Source organism: Onychomys torridus, chromosome 4 (genome assembly GCF_903995425.1).
Source record: "Onychomys torridus chromosome 4, mOncTor1.1, whole genome shotgun sequence".
NCBI classification, from domain to species: Eukaryota; Metazoa; Chordata; class Mammalia; order Rodentia; family Cricetidae; genus Onychomys; species Onychomys torridus.
This window is the reverse complement of record NC_050446.1, coordinates 15,879,421-15,904,752: the sequence shown is the minus strand read 5'-3', so window position 1 is coordinate 15,904,752 and position 25,332 is coordinate 15,879,421. Positions and strand designations below refer to the sequence as shown.

General features: G+C 38.0%; 1 protein-coding gene across 5 annotated transcripts in view; it reads right to left on the bottom strand.

The window, feature by feature from the left end:
- Positions 1-24,984, bottom strand: part of Hnmt (histamine N-methyltransferase) — a 30,495-nt gene extending 5,511 nt beyond the window's left edge. Inside the window, exons 1-6 of one of the 5 annotated variants that reach the window (XM_036186520.1) lie at positions 24,938-24,984; positions 23,755-23,901; positions 20,076-20,128; positions 7,046-7,153; positions 5,902-6,029; positions 879-972 (exon numbers count right to left, since the gene is read on the bottom strand). In XM_036186520.1, coding sequence (XP_036042413.1) covers positions 879-972; positions 5,902-6,029; positions 7,046-7,153; positions 20,076-20,128; positions 23,755-23,891 — 520 coding nt within the window. In that variant the 5' untranslated portion in view covers positions 23,892-23,901; positions 24,938-24,984. Of the gene's footprint in view, positions 1-878; positions 973-5,901; positions 6,030-7,045; positions 7,154-20,075; positions 20,129-23,754; positions 23,902-24,073; positions 24,200-24,320; positions 24,430-24,937 lie in introns of those variants that run through there. The other 4 variants (XM_036186519.1, XM_036186517.1, XM_036186518.1 and 1 more) reach the window with 4 other exon arrangements.
- Between the last annotated feature and the right edge of the window lie 348 nt (positions 24,985-25,332).

Sequence of the window (25,332 nt, the reverse complement as noted above, 5' to 3'; positions counted from 1 at the left end):
TGCCTGCATGTGTCCCTATAGGCCAGAAGAGGGCACCAGATCTCATTACAAGTGGTTGTGAGCCACCATGTTGTTGCTGGGAATTGAACTCAAGACCTCTGGAAGACCAGTCAGTGCTCTTAACCACTGAGCCATCTCTCCAGCCCCAAAGAGCATATGTTTTTCATTGTGAATTAATGTAGGAGGGCCCAGCGTGGATGGTGCCATGGGTAGGCAGGTAGTCCTGGAAGCAAGCCAGCACATTCCTCCATCCTCTCTGCTGCGGTTCCCACCTCCAGGTTCCTGCTTTGAGTTCTTGCTTTCACTTCCCTGGATCCATGGTGGACTGTAAACTGTGAGCCAAATAACCCTTTTTCTCCCCAAGGTGGTTTGGGTCAGTGTTTTATCACAATCAAAGAAAAGTAACCAGAGGAGATTCATACATACAAGGCAAAGTATTGTTTTCTTTTTTATAAGGTTCTACTACAGTTTATTTTCAATTTTGTGTGTGTGTGCATGCGTGCATGCGTGCGTGTGTGTGTGTGTGTGTGTGTGTGTGTGTGTGTGTGTGCATATGCACATGCATTAAGCTAGAGTTACAGATAGCTGTGAGCTGCCTGAATTAGGTGCTAGAAACCAAATTCCAGTCCTCTTAACCATGAGGCTTCTCTCTAACCCCCGTAAGGACATTTTTCTGAATAGATGGAAGCAAAATGATTTTGGTTCCACTAGGTTCTCTAAATTAAGCAGTGTTGTGAATGACATTTCTACTGGTCTAAAAATTAATTTAAAATGAACTTCATAACAAACACAAAATATAATAATTTTATCTAATCAGATGAATCCATGTATATGTTCACAGTTGCTATTTTAAAACCCAGGTGACTGAAGTCGCTTACCTGACACAAGAATAATGAGAATCTTAGCATTAGCAGCTAAGAGACCATGGAAGAATCTCAGGGTATGTGGGATATCCTTTACGTAATACAGCATCTAGGTGGGAGGGAAAAAAGAAATGAGATGCTTCTCTATGTTGTTTCGGATTACATAGTTTGTATGTTTGCATGTGTAGAAGTTTTGGTTTTTCACATTGAGTGAATCATTATCAGGAGAAATCTTTAAATGTCTAAAGGTTAAAGGTGTTGGAGAGTTAGAACAAGGAGACATGTGGAGAAGGGCAAATGTGCCATCTGCCCACCCATAGGTAAACAACTTTGTTGCCTTTCTCCCCCCAGTTCCAGAACTCAGGGCCTTGCATCTGTGAGGCATGTGCCTTGCATCTGTGAGGCATGTGCTTTGCACCTGTGAGGCATGTGCCTTGCACCTGTGAGGCATGTGCCTTGCACCTGTGAGGCATGTGCCTTGCACCTGTGAGGCATGTGCTTTGCCCCTGTGAGGCATGTGCTTTGCACCTGTGAGGCATGTCCTTGCACCTGTGAGGCATGTGCCTTGCACCTGTGAGGCATGTGCCTTGCACCTGTGAGGCATGTGCTTTGCACCTGTGAGGCATGTGCCTTTGCACCTGTGAGGCATGTGCCTTGCACCTGTGAGGCATGTGCTTGCACCTGTGAGGCATGTGCCTTGCACCTGTGAGGCATGTGCTTTGCACCTGTGAGGCATGTGCCTTGCACCTGTGAGGCATGTGCCTTGCACCTGTGAGGCATGTGCTTTGCACCTGTGAGGCATGTGCTTTATGTCTGAGCTTCATCCTCAGGCCTAGCGCAAAATAGCTGTAAAGTTACTTTACTCTTTCCATAACATACACCATATGCTTCGTTCGGTATGTGGAGAAGAATACTGCGTCTATTCTCATTTTGTGAGTTTTAACCAAGAGAAAATGGTGTTGGCAAAATAAAAGCAAACACTATTTCCTAGAATATTACTTTAAAATCCAGCCTTTTGACAAGATTCTCCACAATCTCACATACACACTTTCCTTTTTTTTTTTTTTTTTTTTTTTTTTAATCACACACACACAAAAGGGGCAGGCTATGACATGGACAGATTCTCTAGGACCGTAAAAAACAAAAAGTTATATTTTTTTGTCACAGGGTATCAGAGATTTGTCAACTCAGTTTTAATAATTCTAGACCAATTCCTAGTCAAGCCAGGCTGCTTTAGCCAGTACAAAGCTTAATGATGTGTATCCTTTAGCCACTACAGAATCTACCCAACAGATACTTTTTACATCTCATACTTATCTCTCTTGGACAAGAACTCAATTTTCCATAATGGAATTCACTGCAAAAAGGTCAAATAATTTAGCTATGCCTTTTCCCACAATAATGAATGAAATAAAATGATCCTGCCTATGGCCCATATAACTTCAGGAGCCATGATCACCATCAAGTTTCTCCCTGCGGTTTACCATAGACACCCAAATACAGCAAATCCATATGATGGCAAAGAATCTATGACATGAGCAGGGTAAAAGAGGCTGTCGGTCACAAGACATACCCTGAGCTTCTGTCTAGAACACGCTGGGGTTTTTAGGTGGAACATAAATGCCAAACTGAAAACATGTCATGAGAATCTTTGCATGATAAATGGTAATGAAGAGACACAACTTAGGCAAGTGCAGAAGACATAAGAAGGGTAAGAGAATAGACTTCTGCTTTAAGGAAACAAATGAGGAAATTCTAAGAGAAATACATGAATCCCTCAGGCCATAGCACTGTATACTAGGGAGAAGAGTAGGTTAGAAGGCAGAAGAAGAGGAAATCGTTTTTGATAAGCATCAAGAAGGGGACACAGGTACAAGGTACACAGGGACTGGGGATGTAAATTTAGAGGGTATAGTGATTTAGAGAAGAATGGCCCCCACAGACTGATGTGTTTGTATGCTTAGGAAGTGACACGATTTGGTCCAGTAGATGTGGTCTTGGTGGTAGAAGTATGTCACTGGGGTGTGGGCTTTGAGGTTTCAAAAGCCCATGCCAGGCCAAGTGTATCTCTTTTTCTGCCTCCTCAGGATTCAGATGTAGAACTGTCAAGCTATTCCTCCACCACCATATCTGCTTGCATGTCACCATGCTTCCCTCCATGATGATAATGGACTAAACCTCTGAAATTGTAAGCCAGCCCCAATTAAATGCTTCCCTTTATAGTTGTGATGGTCCTGGTGTTTGTTCACAGCAAAAGAACACTGACTAAGGTACCAAGGAATGGGCTATTGCTGTGACAGGCCTGATCATGTTGCTTGTTGGAAGAATGTGGATTTGGGGACTTCAGATTAGGAATGCAGTTGAATGCTTTGGCATGGCTTAATGGGCCAAACTAGCAGAAGCATGGAAGACAGTGGTACTGAGAGTGATGTAGATTATGACAGCTCAGCTCAAGAGGCTTCAGAGGAGAAGAAGAAGAAGAAGAAGTGCCCAAGAGACTATTCTAATGATATTTTGATAAACAATGTGACTGTGTTTCTGCACATGTCCAAAAAATCTGTCCAAGGCTAAATTGAAGAGTTTTGGATTAACAGCATCGGCAGAGGCAATTTCAAGACGACCTGGTATTGATTGTGTTGCTTAGTTATAAATGGCCACTATTAGGCAGATCTATAATGAAAAGGAACAAGTTATGCAAGGAAAAATACAAAATGTAGAGTTTTAAGAGAAAAGGAGCACCTCAAAGTATAAGGAAGGTAAGGCCAGTAGTCAAGGAGATTAAAAAGTTTAAAGAAAAGTCTGATTCCAATAAATAAAGGGAGTGATGACCTCAGGGCATGATGTCACCCAGCTTGGCTTCCAACTTATGAAAAGGAATTAGATAAAAGCTTAGGCAGTGAAGGGAACCATCAAAACAGAAATTGTGTGTGTGTGTGTGTGTGTGTGTGTGTGTGTGTGTGTGTGTGTGTGTTTACAAGGGAGCCATGTTCCAGCCCCAGCAAGCAGAAGAACTTGGCAGCTTTGGCCATATGGTTCTGGCTTTAGAGTCAAGGATACAAGAAAGAGGTTATGGAATCTCTCTCCATGACTAAGGAAAGCCACTGAGGGCAGGCATATGTCAGGGATGTCTCTACATGGAGACTCAAAGAGGCCATTGCATGAAGCTGTGATGGTTAAGAACCCTGGATTGCTTTGAAGACCCCTCAATGATCAAGATGCCAGAGGCATTCTATTCCTGCTGAGTAAAGCTGATGAATGGATATGGAATCAGCCCAAGAAAGAGAAGCATATTGTAGTCAACAAAGCTGAAAGGAGTTGGAGATCTGGAGAGTACTTTGACATCAGACATGAAGAGGCAGTGTGGAGTTTTCCTGCTGGTTTATCTTGCTTTGGTCTATTATTTCTTCACTACTTCCCTTTCCTTCCTTTTGGGATCATAATGTATATTCTATGTCATTGTATGTTGGGAGATCTGCTCTTATATTTTGATTTTACAGAGTGTTACAGTTAAGAGATTTTGAGTCTCAGAAGAGGTTTTTGAACTTTGGACTTTTACACAGTATTGGGACTGTTATAGACTAGTATATATGGGGATTATTGAAGTTGAAGTGAAAACATTCTGCATTATGATATGGCTACCAGCCTATGAGGGCCAGGGAGTGGAATGTGTTGGTTTGGATAAGAACAGTCCCTGTAGACTCATATATTTGAACACTTCCCTTTATAACAGTTGCAGTAGTCATGGTCTTTTCACAGCAATAAAAAACTGACTAAAACAGAGGGTAAAAGATTAATTTTCAGTGGGCTTTTTCCTTAAAAAGTATGAAGTAAAGTGATCAATTAGGAGTGACCAGTCAGGGGCAGGTAGCAAAAGAAGTAAGGAGAGGAAAGCTAGGAAACAGTTGGATGAAAAACACATCTAGAGAGAAAAAGCAGATGATTTCTGAACATGCTAAATGTCTCCTGACAGATACAATTTTGTTTTCTAAGGAATTAGAGGTTCAGGCTGCTTAAATATGTTGGCTTTAGATTCAACTTTTTCTTTGGCTTCTTATCATGGTCTTCCTTTGAAGTAACTGTGATTATGGACTACAAGAAGAAAGAGTTTTGTTGTTAATTAAGTGCTCTACACAAAATAAAACCACTGCCACATACTAACCATCTCCCAATACTGATATACTCTTTACTATCCAGAAAGTTCAGTGATGCCTAGAATTGACACCTTGCTGTGGATATCGCTCTGTGTAAATAAAGTTCTGATTGGCCAGTGGCCAGGCAGGAAGTATAGGCGGGATGAGAGAGAAGAGAATTCTGGGAAGTAGAAGGTTGGAGAGAGACACTGCCAGCCGCCGCCATGAAAAGCAACATATAAAGACACTGGTAAGCCACAAACCATGTGGCAAAGTATAGACTAACAGAAATGGGTTAATTTAAGATAAAAGAAGTAGATAACAAGAAGCCTGCCACGGCCATACAGTTTCTAAACAATGTAAGTTTCTGTGTGCTTTCTTGGTTGGGTCTGAGCGAATGTGGAACTGGCGGGTAAGAGAGATTTGTCCTGACTGGGCCAGGCAGGAAAACTCTAACTACAACACCTCATGCCATGTACTCAATAATCTTTGCTTATTAGTCCACTGCTGCTGAATCATGGAGATAAAGTCCTCCTAAATGACTGGCTAATATAAGTAACATACTGTTGATCTAATATTATAAAACACATTCCTTCTATTATATACTTACCATCGAAGATGCCTGCTAACAGAAAAACCAAGAGGATTCAGAAAAAGTTTGGAACATTTACATATATACTGGCTATCTAAACCAATAGAGCCATTGGAAACTCGCTAGAATATATTATCACTCTGCAGTTCTAAACAACTGTCCTTTTATATGTCAAAGGGATTTTTTTTATTAATCAACACCTTTTTAATGTTGACTTATAAAATTAGAAACCAAAAGATTTCATTTTAAAAAAATTGAAATAATCTCCATACAAACTTGTGGAAAACACTTCTTTGGCAGTATGCTGTAGGCTTACCTGAATCATGTGAATAAAGTCCCACTTCTGAGGCTCTTCTTCCAGCACTCGTTTCTGATATTCAGATGATGTCTCCTCGTGCCAAGCAAACTTTATGTTCTCCAGGTTTGATGTCTTGGCTACAAGCTCTAAAATACCCAGAAAAGGTGGCCTATAATCAATTTTAATTTAGTTATATATGGAACCCATTTTCATGTAGAATTTTAATGCAATAAATGTTATAGGACCGTGACGGCTCATCTTGGTTGTCAACTTGACTACTTTTGGAATCAACTAACACCCAGTAAGCTGTGAGGGGTTTTGAAGATCAGCCCTAAATCCAAAACATTTGAGGTCAGAAGACATGCCCTAAGTCTGGGCCACACATTCTAGTGGCAGCCCATGTAAATGGATGTGAAAAAGGAAGCTTTTCGATTTTTTGCCTGCCTGCCTTCACTCTTGCTGGCAAGTACATCTATCCTGCTGCTGAGGCATTCCTTTACTTTTATAATTTCATGAGTACTATAATGTATTTCTTTGGGATTCCAACACAGACTTTTGACCAGCTGAGTCATTCAGCCTAGTGGCCTGAACAACTACTGGATTCTTGTTCTTTGCATTCAGAGGAAGCCAGTGTTGAACTAGCAAGACTACAGCCTCTAAGCCACTCTTCTACACCCCATTTTAATAGATATAGAATAGGCCTTTCAGTTCTGTTCTAATAGACAGCCCTAATATAGGACTTAAAAAACAAAAGGCATATATTTTTCTTTATTATGTAGCTCAGGAAATCAGGTTTGTTTAGACATTTTTTTCTACTATTTGACAAAATTGGAGGAGAAAGGAAAAAACTAAGAAGTAAATTTGAAAATATGGTTAAATATAGGTTATATTCTCTTAGTATAAATATTAAATCAACTGCAGAATTTTATGAATAGAAATATATATAAAACAGATTAATGAATGAAATCAATAAAGGAATTCAAGTATTCACTGTTAGTAGTTTCAGGTGTTCATTCCTGCCTGCCAATAATTAACTAGGTTTTTCTCCAAATAAACTTACCAAATTCATAGTCATCAGTGTGCGATTAACCATTTAAGGCACACAAAAGAAACTCACAAACAAAATGAGAAGGTAAGTCTCTGGAGAGAATTTAGCACATACCTTTGTACTTGACAATTTGCTCAGCACTTGGCTCAACAACTTCGTTGTTGATACAGATTCCTGGGTATTGAGCCTGGACTTTGGAGAGAATCTGAAGATCAATTTCACCTGGAAGGTAAATAAATAGATCAGGTTACACTGAATGTAGTAATTAAGAACAACTTGAACTGATTTACTTTCTGACTTACATTTTAAAAGATTTGCAAAAAGATTAACACTCAACTGTTGCATTGCCTAAATATCTATGATGTACAAACACTGTATTTAAATTAGAAATAATAATTTGATATGAGGAAGGAATATGAATAAAATTAATTAATTATTTTATTCACATTATCTTCATTCATATATCTATTACTATGCTTTGAGTTACAAAGTTGTCACAGACCTAAAGAGGCAATCAATAAGTTTTGTAGTAGTCAAGTATAATTTCAAATATCTGTCAGTTGGAAGACATATTTAGTCAAAGTTATTAAAATATGAGGAAAACACAACTTAGAACTGATAACTAATTTAGTCCAGAAGAACACTTATAAAAAAGATTTAAGTGTTCTGATCACTCCTCCTACCTGAATTGAAATCAAGTATCTTCAGCCAAAACAAGCAGGTCAAAATCTCCTATCAGAGATGCAACCAATAAAATAAATCCACCTGCCCCAGTTCCACACAAAAACACAAACAACAGGAAAGATCAATAAAATACAGCCCCCTTAAAGACCAATGGTTGTGTAGAAATATTCCCAAATATTCATTCTAGGAATGACCTAGAAGAATTTCTGATCATAAATTTTAAAGAACAATCATAAACATCATTAAAGAATTCAAGGAGAAGACACAAGCAAACGTGGATGAACATAGAGGACAGAAATAAACTTTAATTGAAGTTCTAGAAAATACAAATTGCTAGATGAAATTACAAAGACAATACAGAATTTGAAAGTGGAGTGCAATTAAAAGGCAGAAATATTGAAGAAAATCCAAGCTGAAATGAAGACAGAATTGAAAAATTCAAAGATCCAGTTAGAAAATCAAAGGTGAACCCTTACTGTGGAATGGATCAAGTAGAACACAAAATAACAGAACTGGATGATAAAGTAGACAGATTGAACCAATTAATAAAAGAAGATGATACATTCTTTAAAATACAGGAAAGGAATACTCAGGACATCATACAAAATCAAAATGTATTCACTACAGGCAGATTATGAAAAGAGTTCCAGGTCAGTAGGATAGACCAGATATTCATCAGCACAAAAGAAAACTTCCTTAAATTAAGGAAAGACAGAGCCATGGAGAGGCAGGATGCACACAAAACACTAAGTAGACACACATACAGAAAAACGTCTCCCAGAGTTGTATAATAGTAAAACATTAAACATACAAAGAAATGATATCAGAAGCTGCCAGAGAAAAGTCAGGAGTCACATTTAAAGGAAAACCCATCAGAATAACAGCTGACTCTTCAATGGAAACTCTAAAAGCCAAACGAGCCTGGAGCATTGTACTTAAAGTTCTAAAAGGCCTCAGATGCCAACCAGAGAATTTTATCAAGTGAAGCTATGATATTTGAAGGAAAACAAAAGACGTTCCATGTTATGTTATAAACAGGCTAAAGGAATTCATGTTCACGAAACCAGCCCAACAGAGACTAGTGTAAGTGATGCTTTAGGCTGCAGAGACAAATAAGCAAAGCCAAGAAACCATAGAAAACATGAATGAGGCTGTAATTACTGAAACACAAAATAGGATTAATACAAACAGCAAAAAGTACAATGAAATAACAAATTTAATGTAGACCTTTTGATAATAACTTTAAATATTAGTGGCTTCAACCCTCCAATCACAAAATACAAGATAGTTGGACAGATTAAGAAAAATCTATTTATTGTCTACAAGAAATTCATACAACTCAAGGCATCGCCTTAGAGTGAAAGAATAGAAAAAAAAAATGTATTCCAAGGAAATGGAACCAGGAAACAAGCAAGTATCACTATTTTAGTAGCTAACAAAAATAGACTTCAAACAAAATTAATCAGAAGAGATAAAAAAAAAATATTATTTTGACCAAGGGAGCAATTTAATAAGGGGACATTACAATCCTAATCATACATGCATCAAACTCTGGCTCATCCCATGTCATAAGAAGCTACTACTGACTTGAAGACACAGATAACTTGTTACAATAGACAGGTCATCTGAAGAAAAAGTAAACAGTGGAACATCAGAACTAAATGATATCATACATCCAATCAATCTAACAGATATTAGTAGACTGACTATTCCACCCAAACATCAGAGAATATTTTCATGCAGCAGCTCTGGAACTAAAATAGACTACATTCTAGAACACAAAACAAGTCTCAACAAATACAGTGAAACTGAAGTAATTCTGTGTCTCCTGTCTGACCTCAGTACAGTAAGGCTTGAAATCAACAGCAAAAGATTTTCTAGAAATTACAAAATTCATGGAGATTAAATAATATACTACTGAATGATGAAATGGTAAAGTAAAAATCAAGAAAGAAACAAAAAATTCCTGGTAATAAAGGAAGTGAAAGCACAACACAATGAAACTTATGGGACATATTAAATGCAACCTTAAAAGGAAAACATATAGCCCTAAGCACCTACACTAAAGAATCAGAAAGAACACAGGTATGTGACTGATTGACACTAATTAAGAGTTTGGAAAGACAAGAACCAAATCCAAACCCAGTAAATGGAAAGAAATAATAAAAAAGCGGGGCAGAAATTAACAAAATAGAAACAAACAAAACAGCAATACAAAGAAGCCATAAATCTAAGAGCTGCTTCTTTGAGGTGAAGACTGGCAGACCCTTGGCCGAAACAAGCGAGAGAACAAAAGAAAACAACTGAGATTCTGAGAAGAACAAAGAAACATGACAACGAAGACAATCAGTTTATCTTAAGGGGAGACTTTCCAAACCTGTACTTTTGGGCTAGAGATGGCTCATAGAGAGCAGAAGATCAAACACACTTGAATTATCAAACAATCGAGAAATTCACAGCACCCTCAGGAGTAAAGAAAAGATATGTGGGAGCTGTGGCCCTGTTCTGGGAGAAAGGCAATGCAGGCTGCAGTTAGTGTTTCTACTCACATGCAGATATTACTGTCCTTCCTGGGGAAAGGGCCATGTAGGCAACTTATTTTTGACATCCTGAGACTTCAGACATATAAACACCTAAGGTTGTTTATATTTAATAAAGCCTTAACAAGAAGTGGTATTAAATATCTTCATTACCAAAAAAAGTCTACAAATTTTCCTTTGAAAAATGCAGAAATAATAAATGTTTGACTATTGCTGTGGATTGTTCTGTATGCTGTAAATGTGTTGCTCTGATTGATTGATAAATAAAATGCTGATTGGCTTGTAGCCAGGCAGGAAGTATAGGCGGGACAAACTGAGAAGAGAATTCTGGGAGGTGGAAGGCTGAGTCAGGAGACACTGCCAGGCACCTCCATGAGAAGCAAGATGTAAAGTATGGGTAAGCCACAAGTCATGTGGCAACTTATAGATTAATAGAAATGGGTTAATTTAAGATATGAGAACTAGATAGCAAGAAGCCTGCCACGGCCATACAGTTTATAAGTAATATAAGCTTCTGAGTGATTATTTTATATTTGTGGGACTTTGGGGGCTTGGCAGGACCCGGTAAGAAACTTTCCAGCTACAGACTATATCAAATTTCTAGTCTTCCCTTTCTCCTTTGTGACTAGCAGAGCCAATGAATGATTCTGGTGTCTGGGCATGTTACGATGATTTTAAACTGAGTTTCTCTGTTAATCATTTTGTTGAAGTTTAGTAGTTAGGAAAATCCAAATATGGATTAGCATAAACCAATGTGTTATAGAGAACATCTTTTCAAGTCACTGTGCTTACAAAGATTTAATTAGAACCAGTGGTAACTTCAGGTTGCTATCATTAGAGTTCCACACACACACCCCTTACCTATAAATTAGAACATTTCTACAGATGTTTAAATTATTTTTAATTAAGTTCATTATTTTTAAAAATTAACATTGATTGCTAATTTTATATATCAACTCTTCCAAGGCATGAGGTGCCCAGAAATTTAGTTAAACAGTATTGTAGACATATCTTTAAGGGTGTTCCTGGATTAGAGTAATATTTGAATCAATAAATTAGGTAAAGCAGGGGCTGGAGAGATGGCTTAGAGGTTAAGAACACTGGTTGCTCTTCCTGGGGTCCTGAGTTCAATTCCCAGCAACCATATGATGGCTCACAACCATCTATAATGAGGTTTGGCGCCCTCTTATGGCCTGCAGGCATACATGCAGACAGAACACTTTATACATAATAAGTAAATAAATCTGTAAAAAAAAAATTAGGTAAGACATATTGTAAACCAAAATAGAAAACTCTGAACTAAGACATTGGATTTTCGGGCTCTAAAACTTAGTCTGATATTCTGTGGTGATCAATACATAGAATTTAAGCCATTAGGCAAATCCAAATGTGTGACTCTTCTTGAGACTCCAAACAGCCAGCATTTGTACTGGAAGCTGGAAGCACAAACTTCCTGTGTCTCTAACCTATAGACAGCAGACCCTTGGGTTTCTCAGTCATTGCCATCATTATGGAAGGTTATTACTTTACATATGTATCCTTGCAATACTGTTTCTAGAACACCTCCACTATTATACTGTTATAATACCATTGTCCTACAAAAAGTGAAGTTTTAGTAAAATGGATTCAAATTGATTATGGTTCTTTTTTCTATTCCTATTGACTATCCTAAGGCAGGTAGAACCAAGTACAGAACTACTAACATTAACAAGTTAGTACTCAGTTTAATGACATTATCTACATCTCCATATTAATGACCTTTTTAACACTAGAATTGCTAAAGGTAACTGAGCTCAAAGAGAAGAAAAATTCCCCAACATACTTTGTTGTTGTCGTTTTCCTAATGATAGGTTATAAATTATTTTCTGTTAGAAACAGTTCTAGGAATCTACAAACAAAGCTTGCAATTAGTTTCTGCCTATATACTTGCCTTCTCATTATTGTTCCCAGCCTTGGAAGCACAAAACTACTTTCTTCCTTTGTTTCTCTCATTTCTTTACAAATCAATTGTTCTGGCCAGGCAGTGGTGGCACATGCCTTTAATCCCAGCACTCGGGAGATAAAGGCAGGTGGATCTCTGTGAGTTCGAGGCCAGCCTGATCTACAGAGTGAGATGTAGGACAGGCACTAAAGCTACACAGAGAAACCCTGTCTCGAAAAAACCAAAACAAACAAACAAACAAACAACAAAAAAAGAAATTTCTTTATACACAGGAGTATCAAGTCACTGCTTTGAGCTACTTCTCAGGGAGGTTTCTCTTACATGATGAACACTGCATCAATAAATATTAACATGTATTTCTCTTATTAATCTGTCTTTCTGTACAAAGGTCCATACAGCTAAGAACTCAAGCGAGGTAAAGGAAGGCAATACTTACATTCCCTACAATGCAGTGTCACATAAAATACACAACAGGGTTTTGAGAAATGTAAAGATTGCCAATGGGGTACTTCTAACACATAAGTGAAATACATTATTACAACATCTTATGGGATTCTCCAGAGCAAACAATGAAAGTACAAAGGCTAAATCATAACTAATAAGGAAGCAAGAGGACATGCAGAAGGGTTCAGGGAACACTATGGAAGAGATAATGCTTGTCACAGTCTATGTGCTTAATGTTAGCTCTCTGCTGGTTTTTAAATCATTACCCTAGAACTTTAACATAATTTGTAATAACTGGTAGGTGTCTGCATGATGTTTATGGCTGAAATTCCCTTTAATAAATAGAATTACTAAAGGCAAGTAAGGCTGTAGTGAAAATTAGACCTGAGTTTGTATTTAGCTCTCAACTTTGTCACCTTCTACTAGATGATAAATATCTTAAACCCTTTAAGATCACAGGCATCTGAACATGAGCTCCTTCTATTTTAAATGAAGCCCCCAAGAGATGCTAGGAAAATAAAACATAGTAACACCTAGAAAGTGTCAAGTAATGTTCTCACAAAATAACAAACCTATAATAGCTCTCCTAAAAGTAAAGTGCATAGATAACTACCATAGCATATAAAGAATGAGGAAACAGTCAGGTGTAATGGTGCATATTTGTAACCTGAGCACTAAGGATGCAATGGGATATCTTTCTGTATGCTGTGAATATGTATTGCTCTGATTTGTTGATAAATTAAGCTGAATTGGGCTATGGCAAGACAGCATAGAGGCAGGCAGAAAATCCAAGCAGATATACAGAGAGAAGAAAGGAGAGGAGAGAGAGGCACCAGCTGCCACTGCAGATTGGAGGGAGAAGCAAGATGTTAGCAGACCGGTAATGCCATAGCCACATGGCAAAACATAGATTAATAGAAATGGGTTAATTTAAGATGAAAGCGCTATATAGTAAGAAGCCTGCCATAGGCCATACAGTTTGTAAACAATATTAAGCCTCTGAGTGATTATTTATATGTGGCTGTGGACTGCAGGGCTGGGTGGAATCGCAGGGCCAGGCAGGACCAGAGAAACCTTCCGGCTACAATAAGAATGCTGGCACAGCAGGATCATGAGTTCAAGTCCAGACTGAAGTACACAATGACACCTCATCTAAAACAAAAACAAACAAACAAAAAAAAAAAAACCAAGAAAACAAATATATTGACAAATTTGGAAAGCTGCCTAGCCATAACAAGTTCACATGCCTATTTGCTCATCTTCTGTCCTTATGTTTCATATCTCCTAATATAGTCTAATACAGTCTATGTTAAAGAATTACTATAAATATTACAATATATGGAGATAAGTTTTCATAGTTGATGATATGTAATAGGTTGAATAAATTGAAGCTATTATATATTCAATAATTTAACATTTTCAAGATACATTTGTTTACTTTTATCTATGGGGACACACATTTATATGTGTGTCTGTGTGCACCATGTGTATGCAAGTGCCCACAGAGGCCAGAAGAGTACACTGGATCTCTTAGAGCTGGAATTACACAATGTTATAAGCCCCCTGACATGGCTACATGGAACCAAAGGCCAGTCCTTTGCAAGAACAGGGCACTCCTTGGATCTCTCAACCCTTGAGCCATCTCAGGGCTTTCAATTTCTGAGAACAAATACTTTGCAGGTTTTTCAATGGGAACTATCTGAAAACAGCAATAAGTACATTCAACTTAATTTTTCTTGCTCTCTCATCTCCAAATTCTCTGTTTTCCATCACTCTCAATTTATTGATCCTGATAATTATACATGAACCTTTGTTTCTTGCTGTCTCCTAGCAAAGGAAGAAATGGAAGTAATAAATTGACATCACAAAAGATTTATCAATAGACTTGCTTAAAAAATTCAGTTAGACAAAAGTAAATTTTAGCTAAAAAGAGCATGCCCCCACCGGGCAGTTTAAGAGGTCACAATCTTGTCTGACAGCCACTAAGGCCCTGTGCCTCTCTTATCAGAAAAAAAATAATTACACCAGGCACGCATGATGACCCTGGGTAACAGTCACTCAGGAAAAGCAGCCATGGTCTGTCTAAAGATAACTATACCAGTATTATTACATTGTAAATCTACCCATTTATTCAAACAACCAAACTTTGGAGTTTCTGTTTCTGTAAGCCAATTGTTCAAAGGGTAACTTAGCATTGTGAACCTGTACAAACTAAGTGGTTTTTCTGTTCAGGGTTGGTCCCCTTTTGTTTCATTAGTCAGGACAGGTCACAGGCATAATCCCACCATTACACTGCTTTCTAAGACCAGCAGACACATCAGTCCATTTAGCCCCCACTCTAATTATATTGGTTCTACTGCTATCTATCCTAACTTAACAGACACACTGGCCTACTTGCTTACCTAAGAGCTGGAACCAATAAACATCTGTGTTCTCTTAAGGATTTATTTGAGAAGAAAGTTGAAATTAAGAACCTGCTGGGATCATATTTTCTTTTTTCAACTTTTTAAGAAATGTATTTATTTTTATTTCATGTGCATTGGTGTTTTGCCTGCATGTATATCTGTGTGAAGGTGTCAGATTGCCTAGAATTGAAGTTACAGACAGCTATGATCTGCCATGTGGGTACTGGGAATTGAACTCAGGTCCTTTGGAAGAGCAGCCAGTCCTTTTAACCACTGAGCCATCTCTCCAGCCCCAAGGATTATATTTTCAAATATTTGGTCATATCTAAATCATTCATTCTCTCTCTTAATCAAGTTAAAAATTTTCACATCCATTTTGTACAATTTGTTGAACCCTGGGCTTTATCTAATAATGCTCAAGTCACTTATTTGTAAAGTGGAGGTGAATTAATTTTTTTCCTATTTTTTATCCTCTATAGAAATACTGGTGTCTATGTATTGCATAACAAAAATTCACCTAATCCAAGTGCTCTCAACTGATAAAACAGTAAAATTATTACCAAAAACTTATGAGAGGGTTCATACCACCTGTATGTAATAGGTTAGTGGGAATAAAAATAAAAAGTGAAATAAAATTAGATTATTGAATTTAGTTCTGTCTAACTCTTGTAATACTTTATGATACTTGAATATAACTGAAAAAATAAATCTCATATATGCAAAGTCCATATCAAGGAGAACATATTGCCATTAACTCCTTTCTGGAACATTTTTCAGGCATACGTGTTAAATTGGTAGCATTTCCCCTTACCAGAAAGACCGTGGATGTTTTGTTTTCCATGTACCACCTAACACAAAACAATACTAACACAAAACAATACTAACACAAAACAATACTAACACAAAGTTAAAGGATAGTAAAGCCCTACTAACTTTAATTTTAATTTAAGGAAACATCAATGTTGAAAATGAAGCAAATTCCGTCAGACTTAGAATAAAAATAATAAATAATAAAAATAATGTTATTGCTCAAAAAATAAAGCAATTGCTGAAATCAATGTGATATGACTATAGAAACCCTGAAAAAAAAAATCCTGCTGCTTATTACTTCTGATTAAAGCATATAAACTCCAGCACATATTCATAAACAACTGCTCAGTTTGGACTCTATAAAGGGTACATGATCTGGGTTTTGCCCATGATTTATCTTCCTTGTTTTGGTGATACTATATTTGTAAAATGTGATTTTATTTGTATATTAATAAAGTTGCCTTTGGGTCAGAGCAAGCCATAGCAGAAGCTGGGTGGTGGTGGTGCACGCCTTTAATCCCAGCACTTGGGAGGCAGAGCTAGGCGGATCTCTGTGTGTTCAAGGATACAGCCAACATGGCGACACACGCCTTTAATCTCAATACCAACCATAGGTCTGTCCAGACAGGCAGTGACAAGGAGGTCATGTGATTGGGTTTACAACCAATGAGAAAGCAGAACAGAAAGTCTATAAAAAAGAAAAAACACACAGAAGTAGCTCTCTTGCAGAGAGGAAAGACAGCAACAGCAGTGAAGGGTAAGGTTTTCAGCTCTCAGCTATTGCTCTGACCTCTTGGCTATAAACTCTGTATTTGGCTCTGTGTTTCTTATTTAACAAGACAGTTACATTTACACCTTGTGATTTCCTTTCTGTCTTATTCATCATACAATATTTGTTTGTTTCTCTCATTTCTCCACAGAATTTGTAGAGAATAGTGCTAGGGATATGTGAAATTACTTAAAGACTACCTAACGTTTTCCATCCATTTCCTTTGACTGTACAAGAACCTTTATAATTGCTTGGATTATGAATAAAAGTGTCATAAGATTTTTTTCAAATCTTACATTTTTTTCATAAGGTATAGAAAGTCTATTGTCATAAACACCAGTTTCTAAAGCAAAAAGAGTACATAGGCATACTCTTCTGCTCATATTTCTGAAAATAAAAAGTAACCAAAAACATGAGCACTAAGTGGTATAAAGCAGTGTTGCTAAAATGCCTTCCCGGGGAAGATGAAGCTAAGGTCTATCTCCTCTCCTAATGAAGATAGTAAGCTTCCTTACAGAGCACAGGTGAGGGATTACTTATAGAGACATGGGTACTCCTTTCCCACTGGCCACCACCTGGAAAGCCTCAGCCAGTAGGAATGAGAGCTTTCCCATAGCCACCCAGGTGAAGAGCCCTCTCTAGTCTTCCCCTTGGCATATATATAAATACATAGATTATACATGTGAATACGTAAAATATATACACATTCAAACCCCTCCTCCAGGCCATGTACAGTTGCCAGTTTGTAAGAAGCAGTTGGATATTTGGGGGCAGGTATAAACTGTTAACAAGCCCAGCTAAGATGATCTTTTGCAAGGGGGAAGAGCTGAATGCTCCCAGGTGGCAGTTACTTAGCTCTGAGGACAACCACCCATGATCAGTAGCAATTTCACTTATGGAGTTTTTAGTCTGTTTGCTTGGGTATGTGTTGCTCATTTGTGCTAGGAGAGATGGTATCATTGCTATGAATGGAAAGAACATTTTTCACCAGAAGTATGCAGAAAATGAGCTGAAGTTGCCTATGCATCTGAGAATAGAACATGTAGACAGTGAAACCAGAGTCTGGTGAGCTAAGACTGTGGTGAGATCCTGTGAAGTGTTCCTTGAGAACTGAGCACAAAGTACAGAACAAGCCCGACGGCTGTACTTGCAAGTGATTAGAATGCAGAGACTGATTCAGAAGTCAAGTTCAAGGATGGTATACACCTCTTAACTGGAGACGGTAAATATGAGAGGCACCGAGTCACTAAAGCAAGGATGTGATTCTTCAGTGGACGGTGCTTGTCTTTAGCTTCTCAGCTAAGCATCGCTAACTGCACTTTGAAAATTCAAACAACATGAAATACCATTCATTCATAACAAGGACACCTTGTCCAAGCAACTATTAAATGTATTTATTTCATTTGGTTAATGAAAGCTAAGTATAAAATTTGAATTTTTCTACAAGTTCTTATGTTTCTGATCAGTTTCTTAGGAAGAATGACCCTAAGGAGATTCCATATTCTCCCCAAGATAGAGCCTGGTATCAATACAATGTTCACCCTCCAACAAAAGGATTCAAAGTATTCTCCCCTTTATTTTGATGAATCCTATTACACCTGGATGTAAGGAATCAGTGTGCAGGATGAATATTCTTTATAAGATAGCTCATAAAAATGTGAATACATAGCTGGCCATAGTAGTGTAAGCCTTTAACCCTAGCACTCACTTGGGAGGCAGAGGCAGACAGATCTCTGAATTTCAGGCTGGCCTGGTCTACAGAACAAGTTCCAGAACAGCCAGGGTTACAATACATTTGTATTAGAAGTTCAATTAACTTTATATTAAAAGACAATTAACTAAACAATGATAGAGATTATTTTTAGTTATTGTTGCTTGTAGGGCTTTTCATACTCTCTGAGCACTTGTGACACTGTGAAGTTAGAATCCTGCTGCTTGGAGACTATCTGAAACTCATATGCAAACATACTGGAAATTATTCTCTTCCTTAAGTGCATTAACAGGACATCCTTCGGGTAATTCATCACTATTTCAGTCCTTGTGCTTCTAGTACCACTAACTAACAACACAGTATCATAGCTTGCACATTGTCTACAGCATGATTAACAACAGTAACCTTGATTTGTCTTTGCTGGGCTCTCTGCCTGTGTGGTTAAAGATAACAGAGCAAATGGATTTTTTTTTTTTTTTTTTTTTTTTTTTTTTTTGGTTTTTTGAGACAGGGTTTCTCTGTATAGCTTTGCACCTTTCCTGGAACTCACTTGGTAGCCCAAGCTGGCCTCAAACTCACAGAGATCCGCCTGCCTCTGCCTCCCGAGTGCTGGGATTACAGGCGTGCTCCACCACCACCTGGAGCAAATGGATTTTTAGGATTAGCCCTAATTACATTATAGCACACTGGATTTTATGAAAACTGAACAAATAATGCCACCATAAACTAGCTATTCTTTCCACTGAAGGGCTCTTGGTTCCCTTTTATTCATATGGGCCCCAATCTACCTCACTCCTATGGCACTGTACACTTGTATTTAACAGGCTCAAGGACTAAGTAACAAGTGACAGTGTAGTTCCCAGTTAGAAGGCTGTGATCAGAACTATGTCAGCATGTTTTATATTAACATATTAAGTCAAAGACAACCAATACCTTAAAATTGAAACAAATACTAACCCTTGAGAAGAAACTTGCTGTTTTAGTGTTTAGAGGCACAGTCTTTGCCTTACAGGATGAATAGCATATGCTCAGCACTGTATAAATGCTTTCTTATTACAATCCTGTAGCTAAGACTCAGTGTTTCCATTTTACTGATGAGAAAAATCTCAGCTTATGTATCACAGTTACACAGTGCATTAGGGGTAGTTACAAATGATACATACATCAATCTGCTTTTCCAGAATAAGTATTTTTCTTCTAGAATAAAAACTCTTAAGAATAAGAAGACCAAGTGATGCTAATAAAAGTAGATAAGAAAGTGCTTGAATGATTAAAAAAATACTCTTAGAATTAATTCAGAAGGGAGTAGTGAGGCCAATTCATTTTAGAGATGAGGATACAATAATGTAAATCAACTATGATATTAAGTATATTTTTGCCCATATTGAGATGTTTTTAATGGAAAGAGCTGTGCATCAATCTCCATTCTGGTGAAAGTTCCCAGTCCTCACACAGACTGGTAACGGTAAGCAAATAGCCAGTCCATGGACTACGCCTTAAAAGGCTCAAGCTTCAAGAACTTCAGAAACTTCCCTTTTCTGTAAGTGTGTAAATAATTTTGGATAAGAAATAATCTTCAAAGTTATCCTGGTTTTCTACTTACTAAAATAATCATAAAATCTCATCTCTTATCCATCCTACAAATTATAATGAAGGCTAATGTCTAAAGCCTATAAATCTATCGAAAGCAATTAATTTGAATTGCATGATGCTGCTGGTATTTATAAATTGATCTTTTATTAACACAAAAGAAAGTGGATTTCTAGAACGTGAACAATGTGGCTATCAAATACTATGATGCCTATAACAGAATATAAATTTTATATGTATTAGTCATACCTGCTCCTCCGCCTATGCTCAGAATCTTAATTTCTGCTTTTGTCTTTCCAATCCTGAAAAGCAAGCAAACAAACAAAATTACAGAAATTAAGAAAAACATGAAAGGTGCTCTGCCAGGTCTTCCTATCAAGTCCATTGAAAAGCAAAGACTAATCAGTGAATGGACAAGAAGCCAACATGAAAGTGTTGCCAGTCATGTCTGTGGCTCTTTATTTCTATTGCTCTTTTCAGAGTACCTGAAAACACAGGCTCCATTCCTTTCTTGAACTTGGAGACACAGAACCACCACTATGAACATCTTACTTGTAAAATGTGACATTACCTTTGGAGATGAGAACACAAGGCCACATGGTTCTGTGGACCTTTTATACCGATGATATAAACCTGGGCCTGGGCCTGGGAAAGGACCTGGTGGTCCATGCTACCTCTATATGTCTCTTTCCTCTTCCTTCTTCCTGTTCTCCTTTCAATAGAAAATATGTATTATGTGTTTATTATATGCCTATTCTAGGGATTAATTTTAAAAAGGATGAAGATGGTGCTTTCAACTTAAAAATCAGAGTGCATTCCGGAACCCCATGGCAAGGGGAGGAAATTCTCAGGACTTCTTTCCTGTGTAGATTTAAGGGTCAGGAAAAAGTCCGAGTGCACAGTGGCTGCCCTGGATGACAGAGCAAAGAGAGGGTTCTAAAAACAGGTGGCAAGACAGACTGACAAAAGTTTTCATTTTATTTATCAAGGTTCTTTTAAGAAACTTTAATGCAGCAGATATTTGTAAGTGAAGAATCTAAGAAATATCAGCCGGGCGGTGGTGGCGCAAGCCTTTAATCCCAGCACTCGGGAGGCAGAGGCAGGCGGATCTCTGTGAGTTTGAGGCCAGCCTGGGCTACACAGTGAGTTCCAGGAAAGGTGCAAAGCTACACAGAGAAACCCTGTCTCTAAAAACCAAAAAAGAAAAAGAAAAAGAAAAAAAAGAAATATCAGGAACAATGATGAATTCCTGAGAGTTATCATAGTAAGTTCAATATTCTAAAATTTTCAAAATTGAGTAAACAAAGCCAAATAGAAAAAAAATGCATCTCAAGGATGTAGTAAAATTGAATAAATAGAAAAAAACAAGTTATTCAAAACTATAGAAAAAAATTTATGAGAAACTAAAGATTTTGTTATGGACAAAAAAATTAGTTAAAAATAGTTGCCTTTGGAGCATGGAATTCACAGACCAAGTATTTGGGACAAAGCACCACTGTTGGCTGTCCTATCTGCTTTTTTAAATCATTTGGATTTTTAAAAGACAAATGTATTTTATTAAAAAAATATTACATTAACTATGCAAGTGCTGTGCCCAATCTCCCAAACTCTTTCTTTAGAGACACAGGGAGGTTTGGAAGCTACAACTTTTAAAATTACAACTTTTAAACTACTTCAGGCAAAAAAGTTTAGAGCTCCTGTAGCAGAATCTAATTTCAGGGGGAAACACATTCTTTTTTCTTCTCTCTTTCTTCCTTTCTTTCTTTTTCTTTTTTCTTTGTTTTCTTTTTTGAAACAGAGTCTCACATTGTAACCCATCCTGGCCTGGAACTCATGGCAATCTTTCCTTTGCCTCCTAAATGCTGTAATTACAGCATGGGACCCCGTGTCTAGCAAAATTCCTTCCTTAATAATGACATTTGGATTCAATTATTCATTACTTTATATACTACTATTGTAACATGAATTTAGTTATAACCAAAATTTTACAAGTCTTTCACATATTCTACCGTCAACATTTCATCTAGACCAGAAACACTCAGCAGACAGGGAAGGAGTCACTGTTGTGTTAAAACTATCCATCTTCAGACTAAGCTGTCAGGCTGAGGAAAATCGAGGATCTGGTTAAGCTAAGGAATGAATGTGTATCATGCAAACTGAAAAAGTATTGAAGAAGTAACCCATTACCTATATTTTTAGAAATGAGTAGAAAGGTCCAAAGAAGTAAATTATAATTTCAGATAAAAGCTTTAATATTTTCATGTTTTTTAGTTTGAAAGGTCATACATGTATGTAATAGGTTTTGATCAAATTCACCCAGTGTTCCCTCTGAAGGGACATCAGCCCACTCTAGCATGGGGCTCTGCCAGGCCTTGCTGCCTTCCTTCCCCAGTTCTCTCTGCCTTGCTAAAAACTGTGAGATTACATTCCTAAAGCTAGCCACCAAGGTCTATCCTTTTGCTTGGCCACTTCCTGCTCCTGAGGCTAACTACCAACGTACAGCTATTAAAGTATTAAAGTCCAGCAATCAAAAGAACCCCTTTGGTTCACCTAATTAACATGCCCAATCAAAACATACACATTCTTACTACAGACCTCCCCTTTTTCTCCCCTTAAAAATTACACCTGCACGGTCATTTGCTGTTGTTTTCTGCCTGAGTCAGAAAACGGCCACTGTAACTTTTCTTCCGTTTAATAAAGGATCTCTCTGTGAAAACAGGTGTTTGGGTGTGCTTCGTGCTTAATCCGGTGTCTCAGAGGGGGGTCTCCTTCACCTTCCCCTACAGTAGATCCACTCCTGCCACCAACTCCTTGTGCTGTCCATTGTAAATCCTAAATCCACTTACACTTAGTGGAGCCTATGTGTACACAGGGTGGGGGGGTAGAGCCACCATTTAGTTTTTATAGCCTTTATCCTATCCACGTCAATTCATTCACCTTGTTAAGACAGAAAACACAAGGCTGGGGAAATGACTGGGCTGGTAAAATGCTTGACAAGAGAAGGACGAGGAGAGGAAGGAGAAGAAGAAAAAGAAACACAGGATTCTGCATTTGTCCAACAAGTCTGCTCTGGGTAGCAGAAGAACCACCACAGGAAACTAACTCCACAGAGAAATTCAGAATGCAAAAGATAAAATACCAGGGTGCTTTGTTGTTTTAAATTAGGTCCACAGTCAGTCATTTCTTACCAGTTTTCCATAGTTACTTCTTGAAATCGAAGGCGTCGAAACAATTTATCCCCAAATAGGTGACTTGATTATCTTTAGCCTGCGGATTCTGTCACCTCAATAATGCTTATCAGCTTTGGGACAAATTGAACACATTAATCAAAAATAAATGATAAATAAGGGAGTCTGTGAGAAGGACAGAAACCAGTTTCACTGATAATGGTAAAATGATCCTTTTTTTTTTTTCAGGATCATATTGATAATATTAAGTTGAAAGGAAAAGACAGCTTTTGGGCGAACAATTATAGTAACAGATAAAGGAAATGAATTTAAATCAATATTATTAGAATTGAGAAACACTAATTCTATGCCCTGGAGTAAACAGTATTCTGCAATTTACGTATATTTGATTCTAAGGAATGAATACCAGAATTCATTTGGGAATTTTTTTTTTTTTCTAAACATAAAATTTGAAAGGAGGCTAGAGAAAAACCTTGTCTTTCTCCAATAAGGTTGGGCTTGTGCCTTTAAAGCCTTCAAATGGTTAACACTTACCCTGCGCTGCCAGCTATGCAGCACAAATGGGTCTCGGTATTTAAAGTAAACACAGAGCTGCATAAGGGAGGCCGACTAGTCTAGGCAAGGCCAGGCAGGCAGCTGTGATCGGCTCTGACTCTGATCCCAGGGTTTCCTCCACCTCTGCCTACCCCTCGGGCTGAGTTCCACAGGTTAGACCATTGGCAGAAACGCCTTTTTATTACCTTGCTATTATGCCTGGCAGCTTCTTGTCCATGAATTCCTGCATGCACTGGTGTTCCGTGGAATTATTTAGAAACCTCCGGAAAGATTCAACGTATCTGCTGTGATCAGAAAACAAGCTCCTCATGCAAGATGCCATATTGGGTTCCCTAATAAAGACAAAGAGGGGAGCTACGTTTAACTTCCTCTCTCCTTAGTTCCTTCTTTTCCTTCTTTCCTTCCCTTCCCCCACCAGTTTCTATAACCCAGCGGTCCCGCAAACCCTGCCTAATCGGGGGAAAAAAATATACATGAATAAGAAATAAACCACAGCACTTAAACCTGCTTTGCATTTGACATGCACCCAAAACTAGCAAGCAGAGCTCAGTGAGGAGCCTTTCCGTGGTGCTTTACCCTACACAGCTGTTTTCAGGAGAGAGGCTGTAAAGCAGCCCGCGGTCCAGCGAAGCTGTAAAAGCATTCCAATCACTTCCTGTTTTTTCAGCAGCTGTCACAAGTAAGTTCCAAGTAGGAAAGAGAACTCTTTTATTTTGTTTGTTTTGTTTTTAAGGCAAAACACTAGACTGACCAGGATTGCCACAAGACCACACAGCACTTTCAGAAACCTGCAGTTGCTAAAATCTAGGACAAACAACAGCTGGTCCTGTATTCGTTGTCCAGAAGAAGTTCGCTGGCTTCATGTGTCTTAGCTTTGGACTCTCAAGCTCAGCTGACGATTTGTTGGAATCAAATCCGGAAATTTTTTAAGCCAAGGAGGAGCAAGAGAGCTTTAAGCTAAATTTAAAATAGCATGAAGCTTTCCACATTCCCATAAAAGGATTAGAACACAAACTCCTGATTTCTGAGCCTCTTGAAGCTGAAATTTTCACCCACGGTTATTTAGCGCTCGCCTTAAGTCCCACTTTCATCTCTACGTGGTTGTTAGCTAGTAAAGACAACTACAGAGGCATGCTTGCTCTCCCAAACAAATTACACATAGGCTTCTGTTTCTTTAAATGGTTAAAAATGTGCTTATTCATTTACACTAGCATTAACAATGTGGATTCCATCCACTAGTGACATGTTCTGTGCTGTTACATGTTCTCCATCTCTTTTAGTATCACCTGGATCCAAGTGTTAATCACAGCAGACATAATTCCACTGAGTTCTTAAGGTCAGAAATTGTGTAACTCTTTCAAGACTTACTTTAAGGTTTACTTTTTGCTGTGCGTCCAGGAGCTTCCTCCCAGGCTGATGACAAGTCTGAGGTTCTCAGAGGTTGAATACTTCGCTCAAAGCATGGCAGCAAAATGGGGAAGAGCTGGGAGGAACTTTGTTAGGGTGTTAAACCATAGCACCCTGTGCTTTCCTGAAAGTCTTCATAGTCAATCCAAATCTATCACCTTGGACCTCCTAGATACCACTCCATTTCAGTTTGCCTAAACTAAAGGAACTGCAACTAAATAATCTCAAAAAGAAATGGAAAAAATGCTAAATTCAACCTCTCTCTCTCTCTCTCTCTCTCTCTCTCTCTCTCTCTCTCTCTCTCTTTCTCTAACACACACACACACACACACACACACACACACACACACACACAC